This window comes from Plecotus auritus (assembly GCF_963455305.1).
Source record: "Plecotus auritus genome assembly, chromosome: 2".
In the NCBI taxonomy this organism is placed as follows: domain Eukaryota; kingdom Metazoa; phylum Chordata; class Mammalia; order Chiroptera; family Vespertilionidae; genus Plecotus; species Plecotus auritus.
In genome coordinates this window covers 145,271,640-145,285,639 of record NC_137771.1, presented here as the reverse complement: position 1 = coordinate 145,285,639, position 14,000 = coordinate 145,271,640, and the positions used below count along the sequence as shown (strand labels likewise).

Here is a 14,000-nt window from a genome sequence, read left to right as displayed (position 1 = left end):
ATTAATTGGAATACTTTCCTAAGAAAGACGTGTCCCTTATCCATCATTTATTATTTATGTATTCATTAATCCAGTTATTTATTTATATCAATATAGATTTTTTGGTATTCATGTTATTCTTTAGTTATAATGACACACTATCATTATTGAGTTTGCTGATCAAACTGTTCTAGCTTTGGCACTGGGAGTTCTTTCAGGTTGGCTATTGCGCCCTTTAGACAAAAGCATTTTGAAATCAGCCTAATTTCAATAAAAGAATTTTCACCAAATCTTCTCCCATCCCCTCACCAATTATATTAATCATATGCTAACCTGAGATATTGATTGCATCTTCATTTCTTCAGCAGCAGCAGCAAGGAAGGAACAAGTTGAAGCACAGTAATAATGAATAAAAGAACTTTCTTTCGAAGAAAGGTTCTGAAATAAAGGAAATGCCTGAACCCAAGACAATGGATAAGAAAGCTCTAATTCTCCAGTGGTTGTACTTATTTCTGTCATAATATCTTTCAATTTCAATTCTTCTCTTTGTGAAATAGGATTGTGTAGCTCAAGGAAAATGAATTCACTGGATTTTGCTATTAAAAAAAACAACAACAATTTTTATCAATAGCGTTATTTTTCAAGGGTATTATAATTAAAATAACTTGACTATTATTAACAGTAAGGTTGGTATATAACCACTAGCAAAGTAATTCAGGTAAGTTAAATCACAAAATAGGCCATTAGTAACTAGAACCAAAATTGACAATTTTTAGACTCCTTACTGCATTAGAATGTAAACTCCACAAGGATATTGACCTCTGTATTTCTAGGACCTGGTGTTTAGGAGGTCTAGTAAATATTTGTTACTGGATGTATAAATGGTAACAAAGCAATTAATTATTTTTCTCTACCCTCCTCCATATATCAAATTTATTAATTTAAAAAATGTTCCAATCAAACACTTCCTTCAATATAATTTTCTTTAATCAATCATTTCAACAGTGGTCTCAAATGACATTCTCTTCCCTGATAATGATTATAAATGGCTAATTATATTTCTCCAATTTCTCTGCTATGTAATCATAAATCTTCCCAATTAATTTGGAATTAGGATTGCAAAATAACTAATTTTAAATATACATATACATATACATATATATGCATGTAAGTATAATGGGAGCATACAGAAAAGTACTCAATCCAGTCTTAGAAAAAGGATATATAAGTAAACTGAGTTTCTCTTTAGAAACTAAAGAAAATGATGAAGTTAAATACTTCTGTATTTTATTTAACTTTGTCACTAATTAGCTCAGTCACAGTTCATTTTGAAATCAGGGCAAGAAACTCATAAGAAAGGTAGCCAAGGATGGTAACTGACTAAAAGATAAGGTATTCCTTTTATTTCAGAAAATAATGTCATTTGATTGAGTAAAAGTATCAGGAGAAATTATGTGAATAAATAATTTATCTTACATAATATTAAGGGATAAATTTTTTTAATTCAATGAACTTAATTTCAAATCAGTGAAATTACATCTTATTAAATTACTTTAGGAGAAAACTACTTATTTATAGGACTTCTCAGGTTATCCTGACATTCAGAAATAATTTTATACTCACATTGCTGGCTTAACATAGAGTTTTCTAATTGGGTCTGAATGTCCTGAAGATAATGTGATGAGACCCAGAGGAAAAGGATAGCAAGACTCCTTTTACTGTGATCATCATCCTTACTTTTCCATAACCCAAACCTCTTTAAATGTGTGGTATCCACTAGCAATAAAACCTCATTCAAGGACACTAAAACAAATGAAATATAACAAATTAATACGTTTATTTAGGAATACAACACTTATACACTATCTAATCTATCTATATAAAAGTCTAAGTGACCAAACGACCGAACAACCGAACAACCAACGACTGGTCGACCTGTCACTATGACACGCACTGACCACCAGGGGGCAGACACTCAATGCAGGAGCTGCCCCCTGGTGGTCAGTGCGCTCCCATAGCGGAACCACCACTCAGCTGACTGACGAGCGCCAGAAGCAGGGCTCACGGCTGGCTGCTGCAGCCCTGAGGCTGCAGAGGAGCAGCAGCAAGCCTACCGAGCGGCGGTGATGGTGGCAGGCACAGCGGGGCCGGGATAAGCAGGAGCGGCAGGCGGCATTGGACTGCAGCTTTTGGCCCGATACCCGCAGGCTACGCTGAGGGACCCCACCGGTGCACACCGGGCCTCTAGTATACTATATTTTCAAAAAGAATTATTTTTCAAAAGCATAATTTCCAGTGCACTTCACTGAACTTAGCTGAAATTCCTCAAACAATATTATTACAGTAACAAATATCACATTACAATTAGAAAAGACCAAATAATTAAATGTAGCAATTTAGTCTCTCACACTATATGATCTCAGTTATATCCAGGAATGTAAAAATATTAAATTAAATTTTCATAGCATAAAAATCCTTGTCCAGAGAGATTTCTTACTAAAAATTCCACTAACACTAGCAAAATGGGAAGAAAGAAAAAAAAAAAAGACTATCTTACTAATGCAGAAAAGTAAGCATAATATAACTTAGAAAATTATGTATTTCTATCTTGGTCAATACTATCAACCAGGCCTCCAAATGCTATCATAAGCCAATTTATGCCTCTCTTTCTTCTCCCAAAACATATGCAGTCTAATTCTACTATACAGATTAGCCACTATGAAAAGATTCTCAAGAAGAGTATATATGAGCTTCTGAGTGGTCTAAGATGATATTTCTTTTTAAATTCTTGAAGGTTTTACTTCTCAAAACTTCTAGGTAATCACTCTGAATTATCACTCTTCCTCCCTCTTGCTGTCCTAAAAATCCTCTCTGAGGACCCTTTTTTTAAATTCAAAGAAATATATAAAATTGGTATAAAGAAGTCCCAAAGGTCATCCGGTACAACTTTAAGAAAACAAGCAGCTAAACTAGGAATATAAATATCAGCTAAGTAAGTATAAACCCTGGATAGGTACTGACTTGAAATAAATTTCTTAGCACTCCTCCCCTCATTATCTAGAACCTTCTACTCAAATGTAGTCCTCAGCCTCTGACATTGACATCACCTAGGAGCCTGCAGAAATACAGAAAATCAGGCCCCAACCTAAATCTACTGAATCAGAATTGTCAGTGTAACAAAAAATCCCAGGTGATGTATATGAACATGGAAGTTTGAAAGCATTTTACAATAAGCATTCAAATACTTATTAACTAGTTATCTTAATGTTCCCATGCCAGCCATTCCTTTTTTACTTTTTCTTATAAGTTAACCCATTTTAAACATCTCTTTATTTCATATTTCGTCCTTCTTTCTTTCATTCTTTCCTTTCCTTATTCCATTTCTCCATGTCTTTTTCTTGTTCCTTTTCTGCATTTCTTTCTATTTACCCGCTGGGCCTGTCTGCATGCATACCAGCCTACCTTTTCTCTCCTCCTATCCTGTCCCATCCTACCCTATCTCCCCTCTTTCCTTTACTCTCTATTTACTGGCTCCTTTCAATAGACTATCAATTACCTATCTATGGCTCTATCTATATTTTATATTCCTACCTACCTAACCTTCCTATCTATCATCCATCCATCTTATATTTTACTGTAATATTTTAACTGACGTCTTTTTAGATTTCTTTCCCCACTGTCCAAAATTGCACTTAATTTTCTTACTAGTTCCTCCTTTTCAAAGCCTGTCTCTCATGCTCACATTTTCTTTCACTTCTTTTATATTTTCCTCTTTCCTACTGACTCATCACTCTATTTAAACTTCTTTCCTCTCACATCCTCCCTTTGTATCTTTCCCCTTCCTTCTTTTATAGCCTTTTTCAATCTTTCCTCACTCCATTTCGTTCCGTCTTTGTCTTTCTATATTCCTAGCCTGCCTGTGTCCTGCATGCCTGCCTGCCTTTTCTTCCCTGTTTCCTTCCTGACTTCATTCCTTCTTCCCTCTTTTCCTTCACTCTTTATCTCTCCCTCTTTCCCTTCCTCTTTCCCTCTTCCATTCCTCCCTCCCTCCCTCTTTCTCTACCTTTCTTCCTTCCTTTCTTTTTTACTGGTTCTTTTAAAAAAATGTTATTTTCATCTCTATCCCTTTTGTTCTCTTTCTAATTACTTTGTACAGTCTTTCATATTGGCTTACACCTTTTGAAGTCCTCTCTCTCTCTCTGTCTCCCTCTCTCTCTAGCTATCCTTCTTTATTTTACTGTATTTTTTAATACTGACTCCCACTTTTTTCCAGCTTATCCTATATAATAAAAGGTCAGCCACCATAAGCATAATGACCAGAATAACCAGAGACCAGAACCAGCATGGCCCCTCTCTGGGCCCCGCCCACAAGCAAGTGGTTAGGGGCGATCAGGCAGGCAGAGTGGTTAGGGGAGATCAGACAGGCAGGCAGAGTGGTTAGGGGTGATCAGGTAGGCAGGCAAGTGGTTAGGGGTGATCAGGTAGGCAGGCAAGTGGTTAGGGGCTATCAGGTAGGCAGACCAGCAGTTAGGGGTGATCAAGTTGGCAGGCAAGTGATTAGGGGTGATCAGATAGGCAGAGGGCCCCTCCCTGGGCTGGCTCCACCCCCAAGCAAGTGGTTAGGGGCAATCAGGAAGGCAGGAAGAGTGGTTAGGGGTGATCAGGTAGGCAGGCCAGCAGTTAGGGGTGATCAGGTAGGCAAATGGCCCCTTGCCGGGCTGGCCCCGCCCCTAAGCAAGCAGTTAGGACAATCAGGCAGGCAGGCAGAGTGGTTAGGGGTGATCAGGTAGTCAGGCAAGTGGTTAGAGGTGAACAGGTAGGCAGACGGCCCCTCACAGGGCTGCCCCATCCCCAGCAAAGAAAGAGGGAGGCCCAGGCCAGCCAAGCCATTGCACTCCAGCCTGTCGCCTGCAGAGGGAGGCCACCGGTGGCCGGGGAGGGGGGCAGTGCTGCACAGATGGCAAGCAGTGGCAGCAGCAGGGGTGGGGCCAGTTGCCTGCAGCTGGGGGAAGGAAAGCCCCGATAGGCCCTGATCTCAGGCCAGGCCTAGGGACCCTACCCAAGGGGTCCTGGATTGTGAGAGGGTGCAGGCCAGGCTGAGGGACCTCCCAAGTGCACGAATTTTCGTGCACCAGGCCTCTAGTTAAGATATAATTGACATATAACACTATGAGTTTAGGTATAAAACATGTTGATTTGATACACTTATTTATTGCATTGCAATTACCATCCTAATGTTAGCTAACACCTCCATCACATCACATAATTACCACTTCATTTTTGTGCTGAGAGCATGTAAGATCTACTCTCTTAGCTACTTTCAAGTATATATACAGTATTATTAGCTATAATAACCAATCTGTATATTAGACCTCCAGAACTTATTCATCTTTGAATTGAGTTTTTACTGTAACCAACATCTCCCCATTTCCCCCAATCACCATCCCAGGCTCTGCCCTGGTAACCACCATTCTAGTCTCTGTTTCTGTGAGTTCAGCTTTATTAGAGTTCACATATAAGCAATATCATGCACTATTTGGTTTCTCTCACTTATCATAATACCTTCAAGGTCCATCTATGTTGCCCTTGTTTCTCATGGCTGAATAATATTCATGTGTATGTGTGTGTGTGTGTGCATGTGTGTGTGTGTGTGTGTGTGTACACACTACATCTTTACCCATCCGTTGATAGACACTTTGATTTTCCTATACTTTGCTACTGTGAATAATGCTCCAATAAACATGGGGTGCACATATCTCTTCAAATACTGTTTGCATTTTCCTTGAATGTATACCCAGAAGGATTACTGGATCATATGATAATTCTACATTTAATTTTTTGAGAAACCTCTATATTACTTCCCATAGTGACTGCACCAGCTTATATTCCCACCAACAATGCACAACACTTGTTATTTCTTGTCTTTTTTATGACAGCCAATCTAACAGGTGTGAGGTGATACTTATTGTGTTTTTGGTTTGCATTTCCCTGTTGATTAGAGATGTTGAGCTTCTTTTCATGTGCTTATTGGTCATTTTTGGAAAATGTCTACTCAGTTCCTCTGCCCACTTTTCAATCAAAACTTTATTTGTTTTTTTGTTTCTTGGGGGGATTTTTGTTTGTTCGTTATTGAGTTAAATGAATTCTTTATATATTTTGGATATTAACCCAAAATCAGACATGTGATTCGGAAGTATTTTCTTCCATTCTGTAGGTTGCGCCTTTTCATTTTGTTGTTTCCTTTGTTGTACAGAAGCTTTTCAGTTTAATGTAGCTCAACTTGTCTATTTTTGCTTTTGTAACCTTTGCTTTTAGTGTCAAATCCAAGAAAAGCATTGCCAAGATGGATGTTAAGGAACTTAATGTCTATATTTTTTTTTCAGGTCTTACATTCAGTCTTTAATCCATTTTAAAGTGTATATAGTAAAGGTAGAGGTTCAGTTTCATTCTTTTGGATGTGGCTGTCCAGCTTTCCCAATACCATTTATTGAAGAGACTGTGGTTTCCCCATTATATATTCTTGGCTCCTTTGTTAAAAATGTATTGACCATATACGAGCCTGTGTGGCCCAGTGGTTGAGCGTTGACCTAAGAACCAGGAAGTCATGGTTGGATTCCTGGTCATGGTACATTCCTGAGTTGCAGGCTTGATCCCCAGTAGGGGGCATGTGAGGCAGCTGATCAATGATTCTCTTTCATCACTGATGTTTCTATCTCTCTCCCTCTTCCTTCCTCTCTGAAATCAATAAAAATATGTTTTAAAAAAGAAAAAGAAAAACAGCTTTTAAATTTTTCCCATAAAAAAGAAATTTAACACTACCCTGGCTGGTGTAGTTCAGTTGGTTGGGCATCTTCTCGTGCGTCAGCGGGTTGCTGGTTCAATTCCTGGTCAGGGCATATGCGGGGTTACAGGCTAGGTCCTAGATAGGGGATGTGCAGGAGGCAGCTGATCAATGTATCACTCTCACACAGATGTTTATCTCTCTCTCCCTCTCTTATTCTCCTTCTCCCTCTAGAAAATCTTTTATAAATGAATAAAAAAGAAATTTCACACCATCGTAAGAAATACTTACCTTATTACCAAAATTTCCCCTAATATTTGGTTTATTCTGTTATAGAGCTATGGCAGACATGGAAAGTGGGAGTTGTCTATCACTATGCCTAACCACTAATAGGGACCTTAGCAATAGAATCCTAATTTTATTTAGTAAGCAAGGTACCAAGCTTTTCAAAGCTCTATTTCCTAGCTTCCTTGGCAAATAGATATTGCTAGCTAGAACTTGGTCATATGACTAAGTTCTAGCTAGCAATATGTAAATAGAAGTTAGGTAGCATGCACATCTAAAAAGGCTCCTTAAAATTAAGGTCAAGAGATATGTGGTATGTGTCCTATTAACTATTTCCCCCTTCCTCCTGCTTTCTACCTGGAACATTAACATGATGACTACAGTATAAGCTGCCATATGGACCATGAGACAATATTGAGGATGAAAGTCTCATGTCAGAAATGAAAAGAGTCAAAAAATAAAAAAGCCTGTGCTCTTGATGACCATAATACACTACACCAGCCCTTTCAGCCTACTTCTGGGTTTCTTCTATGTGAAGAAAAAAATCACAGCCAAACATAATTAATAGCTAATATAAATATGGGTAAATCAAATTTCAGCTGCTATAGAAAAACAATAAACATTTAGATCCCTAGCTTTTCCATCTACAAGAAAAAATTTATATGCATGTCTTGTTTTTTTTAAAAAAAATTTTATACAGAAACTTAGCATAGGTTGGATTTGGGGAAGACTAATATTGTCTTCTTCCATTATAAAATCAAAAACCCATTACCAGTGACAGAATATTTTTCCATAATTTTTCATTTAAATAATTTTTTAAAAATAATATAGCAAATAGTGAACCAGTATTGCTTTTCCCAACTTGTCCAATGTTTATAAAAATAAACCTTTTTGAAGATTTTTTAAAATCATTTGGAATAGAAAAATTATTAAAGAAAGCAATATTTGAGACAAATTATAAATATTAACTATGAAAACCTAAAATGTCATTTGTGAAGTTTGTATCGTAAGAATATGAGAGGTAGCTCTGCTATACAGGTAGAACTGCATCAAACTAAAAAGTTTCTGCACAGCAGAGGAAATCAACAAAATAAAAAGGAAACCTACAGAATGAGAGAAAATATTTGCAAATATAAACCTAATAAGGGGTTAATATCCAAAATATATAAAGAACTCTGACAACTCAAAAACAAATAAACAGTTCGATTAAAAAGTGAGCAGATAAATTAAATAAATATTTTTCCAAAGAAGACATATAGATGGCTAACAGGTACATGAAAAGGTGCTCAACATCACTACATGCAAATGCAAATCAAACCATAATAACATATCACCTCACACCTGTTAGAATGTCCATCTTCAAAAAGATAAGACATAAATGCTGGTGAGGATATGAAGAAAAGAGAATCCTTGTGCACTGTTGATGGAAATGAAAATTGGTGTAACCACTATGAAAAACAGTATGAAGCATTCTCAAAAACTTAAAAATAGAACTACCATATGATCTAACAATTCCACCTGGGGTATTTATAAAAACAAAACAAAAAACACTAATTCAAAAAGATATGTGCACTCCCAGATTCACTGCAGCATTATTTACAATAGCCAAGAAATGGAAAGGACCTAAGTGTCCGATGATAGATGAATGGATGAAGATATTGTGTGGATATTGGAATAACATTTAGCCATAAGAGAATGAAATCTTGCCATTTATGATGGATGGACCTTGAAGACATTATGCTAAGTCAGTGGTGGGCAAACTCATTAGTCAACAGAGCGGCAAACCACAGCTCGCGAGCCGCAAGTTTGCCGACTACTGTGCTAAGTGAAATGTCAGACAAAGAAAGACAAATACCACATAATGGCACTTATGTAGATTCTAAAACAAACAAACAAAGAACACCAAGCTCAGAAATTGAGATCAGATTAGTGATTCCCAGAGGTGGGAGAAATGAGGTAAGTGAAATGGATAAAGGGTCAAAAGGCACAAACTTCCTGCTATAAAATAAATAAATCATGGGATTTAATGTACAACATGGTGACTATAGTTCATAATACTGTATTGCATATTTGAAAGTTGCTAGAAGAGGATATCTTAAAATTCCTAATCACGAGGAAAAATAATTTTTGTAAGTTGAAATAGAAATGCATATTTACTAGACTTATTGCAGGGATCACTTTGCAATGCAGTTTACCTTTGAACAAGAAGGTTATGGGCGCCAGTATCGAGTACCCCTCCTCCGCCAATACCAGCATCTGCAGATGCTCAAGTCCCCTATATAAAATGGCATAAAACAATGGCTCTCTGCATTCCAGGATTCCCAACCATGGATCAAAAATACCTACTTTCAATCTACAGTTGGTTGAATCCACAGATACAAAACATAGAAACATGTAGGGCCAACTGGAAAAAAAAATCCATGTATATGTGGACCTCTACAGCTTAAATCCATATTGTTCAAAGGTCAACAGTATATACAAATATCAAGTCATTATGTTATATACCTAAAATTAATATAATGTTATATGTCAATTATACTTCAATTTAAAAAATTTGATACATAACTCTGTTACACAGGTCTTTATAGCTTATCTTTTCTGAAATTGTTATTTTCTTTTTAATCACAGTTCTTTGTTTCTGCTAAGTAGCTAATGTTATATCATCCCATAATAACTTACTAAAATTTCCTAATTAGGACTATCAATATATTGCTTCTTTGCCTTATATATTCTTACTACTTACAGTAGCTTCCTAATTAATAGATTCATTATCATACCACATAGCTGTGATTTTTGTACATGGGTATCTGGGGAGTTCAATTACATTATTTTGATCACATCTTCAGTCTTGGAACAAAAACTTCCTGTTACCTGATTCATTTCTAAAATGCTATTTGTGTATACATTTTCCTTTTCATTCTTCTCTCTCACAAAGCATCCTTTATATTGCTTATTACTTGTTTTCTTAATGTCATTATTTATTCTGAAAGTTTTTCAGTTGGAGAGAGAATGAGAAAATGGCCTGAGTCTCTACAAGATGCAGGTATATTTCCCAATCTACTTTGCATTAAAATTATTAAAATTATTCAGGTAAAAAATGGTATTTTTTTTAAAAAAATCTCTCTTATAAAACATTTCACCTGTTTGTATACATTAAAATTTCCCTAATGCTTCTTTCCTTACAGTTCCTATTTATGCCCTTTTTATATATACCAAAACGTGTCTTGCTATCAAAACATTATTTCTGGGAGAAACCAAGATGGCGGCATAGGTAAACACCTGAAATTGCTGCCTCGCACAACCACTTCAAAACTACAACTAAAAGACAAAACGGACATCATTCAGAACCACAGGAAGGCTGGCTAAGTGGAAATTCTACAACTGGAAGGGAAGAGAAAAGCACACTGAGACTCAGAGGAGCAGCGGAAGTAAAGTGTAGAGGTACGGAGCGCGCACGTGGAGAGGGCTGGCAACTGAGTACGCAGCTGGCTTTTTCAATCCACAGGGAGACACAAGTTCCAACTGCTCTGAACTCCAGTTCCGGGTGAGACTCTGGGGACCCAGACTCATACGGGGAGAAACTGGACTGGCAGCAGGTGGAACTCGAGGGCGGCTTTCTCTCAGTGATGCTTGCAGTGATTACCGAGGGACACTGAGACCGGGGGCCTCTTAGGGCAGGGCTGACAGGAAGCCATTGCTGTTTGCTCCATCCTGAGACTCCGTCCCATCCAAGCTGTGCACAGAGGCTTTTGCATATGAATGTCCTGGTCCTTTGAAATCTAAACATACCTACCAAACTGCAGCTGAGTCAGAGAGACCCAGAACATCCAAAAGAAGGCCCAAGGCCCCACAGCAGCTTGCATTGCTTCACAGCTGGGCCTCATCTGGGCACTTCCAAAACCCAAACTAAGAAGAGAAATCTGCAGATCTTTCCGTAGCTCCTGCTGGGTGGCCTCAGGCAGAGGCTAAATTAGCACCTCCTTGGAGATCCAAGAGCCAGTGTACCCAGGAGTCAGAGTAGGAGCATCCGGATTACAACTCCTCAGATCCATAAGGGACACACTCAGGGGGCAGACTCAGTGAGCACTAAAGCCCCACTGAAGCAAGTCTTGTCTCATAAGGGTGTCTCCAGCACAGAAGTTCTCCCATCGTAGACACAGCTGATCCTCACAGCCAATTGGCCTGGAGGTCAATTCCTCCAGTGATACCAACAACAATCAAGGCTTAACTACAACAAGGCTGAGCACACAGTCCACAAAGGGGTGCACCAAGACTGTCCACCTCAGGTAACTGGGGAAGCTGAGCCACTGGGCCCTATAGGACACCTACCACACAAAGCTACTCTACTAACTCAGGGAAGCAGCCAAAATGCGAAGACAAAGAAACAGGTCACAAATGAAAGAAATGGAGGAAAGCAAACTACTGGATATAGAGTTCAAAACCACAGTTATAAGGTTTTTCAAGAATTTTCTAGAAAAGGCCAATAAATTTAGTGAGACCCTCGAGGATATGAAAAAAGGACCAACTAGAAATTAAGCATACACTGACTGAAAAAAAAAATAATATATAGAGACTCAACAGGAGACTAGAGGATCCCAAGAATCAAGTCAAAGATTTGAAATACAAAGAAGCAAAAAACACCCAACCGGAAAAGCAAAAGGAAAAAGAATCCAAAAATATGAAGATAGTGTAAGAAGCCTCTATCTGGGACAACTTCAAGCGTACCAACATCCGAATTATGGGGGTGCCAAAAGAGGAGAGAGAGCAAGATACTGAAAACCTAATTGAAGAAATAATGACAGAAAACTTCCCCCACCTGGTGAAAGGAAAAGACTTACAAGTCCAGGAAGCACAGAGAACCCCAAACAAGAGGAATCCAAAGAGGACTACACCAAGACACATCATAATTAAAATGCCAAGAGCAAAAGACAAAGAGAGAATCTTAAAAGCAGCAAGAGAAAAACAGTTAGTTACCTACAAGGGAGCACCCATACAATTGTCAGCTGATTTCTCAACAGAAACTATGCAGGCCAGACAAGAGTGGCAAGAAATATTCAAAGTGATGAATAGCAAGAACCTACAACCGAGATTACTCTACCCAGCAAAGCTATCATTCAGAATGGAAGGTCAGATAAAGAGCTTCACAGATAAGAAAAAGCTAAAGGGGTTCATCACTGCCAAACCAGTATTATATGAAATGCTGAAAGGTATTCTTTAAGAAGAGGAAGAAGAAGAAAAAGGTAAAGATAAAAATTATGAACAACAAATACATATCTATCAACAAGTGAATCTAAAAATCAAGTGAATAAAAAATCTGATGAACAGAATAATCTGGTGAATATAATAGAATCAGGGGCATAGAAAGGAAGTGGACTGACAATTCTCAGGGGGAAAGGGGTGTGGGGGGTTTGGGAAGAGACTGGACAAAATCATACACCTATGGATGAGGACAGTGGGGGAGGGGGTAAGGGTGTGGGGTGGGGTGGGGTGGGAACTGGGTGGAGGGGAGCTATGGGGGGGAAAAAGAGGAACAACTGAAATAATCTGAACATTAAAGATTTAATTTAAAAAAGAAGGAAGAAAGGAAAAAAGAAATCAAAGCTAAAAAAAAAACACAAAACAAAACATCATTTCTGTTAAGCCTAAGAAATTATCATGAGTCCCTTAATATTACTTAAGTTGAAGTCATTAAAATAACAGTATACTATTTTCAGTATTTTAAAAACATTTTAACTCCTTTTGAAGCTGCTAAAAAAAGTGTTATGTTGAAAAACATTATGAACCTTGGTTTTATTTAAATTCTATACCGAGAAAAAAAAAAAAAAAAGGAAAACTTGTTGCAGAAAGATTTCAGAATTTTTGCTGACCAGTTATTTTATACTACAAATTACAGTGAAAAGTGGTCATAAGACAATGATAGCTTACCTTGAAATGGGATCTTAACATACTTCGGCGTGAACTACAGGAAAAATACAAAAACTGAATTACACTTAAAATGTTGCTACTATTCAAATTTTCAAATTTTATTTTCAAAATTCAAACTCTACACTAAAAGTACTCCAGCCTTTTTATCAATAGACCAAGAATATGTTTCACTGTAAATACTTAGTTTTTTGAAAGTTTAAGAATCCTGAACAAGCATTATTTATAACTAGAGGCCCGATGCACGAAATTCATGCAAGGGACTCAGACCTCGCAGCCCTGGCTTCATCCAGAAGGTCATCCAGAGGACTGTTGTTCTGTTCAATCTAATTAGCATATTAGCTCTTTATTATATAGGATAGCCCAGATTTGGAAGCATCCCAAGTATCCAACAGTAGATGAGTGGATAAAGAGCTCTGGTACATTTACACAATGGAATACTACTCAGCTATAAAAAAAAAAGGAAGTAAATCCTACCTTTTGCAACAACATGGATAGACCTGGAGAGTATTATGCTAAGTGAAATAAGCCAGTCAGAGAAAGACAAGTACCATATGATTTCACTTACTAGTATATGTGGAATCTAATCAACAAAATTAACTAACAAACAAAATAGAAACAGACTCATGGATACAGAGAATAGAATGACAGCAGTAAGAGAGGAGGGGATAGAGGACTGGGTAGAGGACTGAGTAAAAAAGGTGAAGGGATTAAACAAACAAACAAACAAACAAATACCTCACAGACAGATAACAGTATGGTGATTACCAGAGGGAAAGGAGGATGGGAGGGGAAAAGGCAGGAGAGGTTAAAGGGAAATAAATGGTAATGGAAGACTTGACTTGGGTGAACACACAATACAGGTGATTATAGAATTATACCCCTAAAGCCTATATACTTTTATTAACTAACTAGTGGCCCAGTGCATGAAAGCTCATGCACTGGAAGGGGGTTCCCTCAGCCTGGCCTGCCCCCTCTCACAGTCCAGGAGGCAACCCAGTGATCAGGGGAAGGCGATGCCCCCGTTACACCT

The 14,000-nt window shown here is 37.8% G+C and overlaps 1 protein-coding gene across 9 annotated transcripts in view; it reads right to left on the bottom strand.

Annotated features, from left to right (window-relative positions):
• SENP7 (SUMO specific peptidase 7) overlaps positions 1-14,000 on the bottom strand; it is a 215,885-nt gene that overhangs the window by 20,048 nt on the left and 181,837 nt on the right. For all 9 annotated transcript variants that reach the window (XM_080655696.1, XM_080655703.1, XM_080655700.1 and 6 more), the window contains 3 exons: positions 12,971-13,004; positions 1,603-1,782; positions 313-575 (listed from right to left, as the gene is read on the bottom strand). In XM_080655696.1, the coding sequence (XP_080511822.1) occupies positions 313-575; positions 1,603-1,782; positions 12,971-13,004 (477 nt within the window). The remainder of the gene's footprint in view (positions 1-312; positions 576-1,602; positions 1,783-12,970; positions 13,005-14,000) is intronic.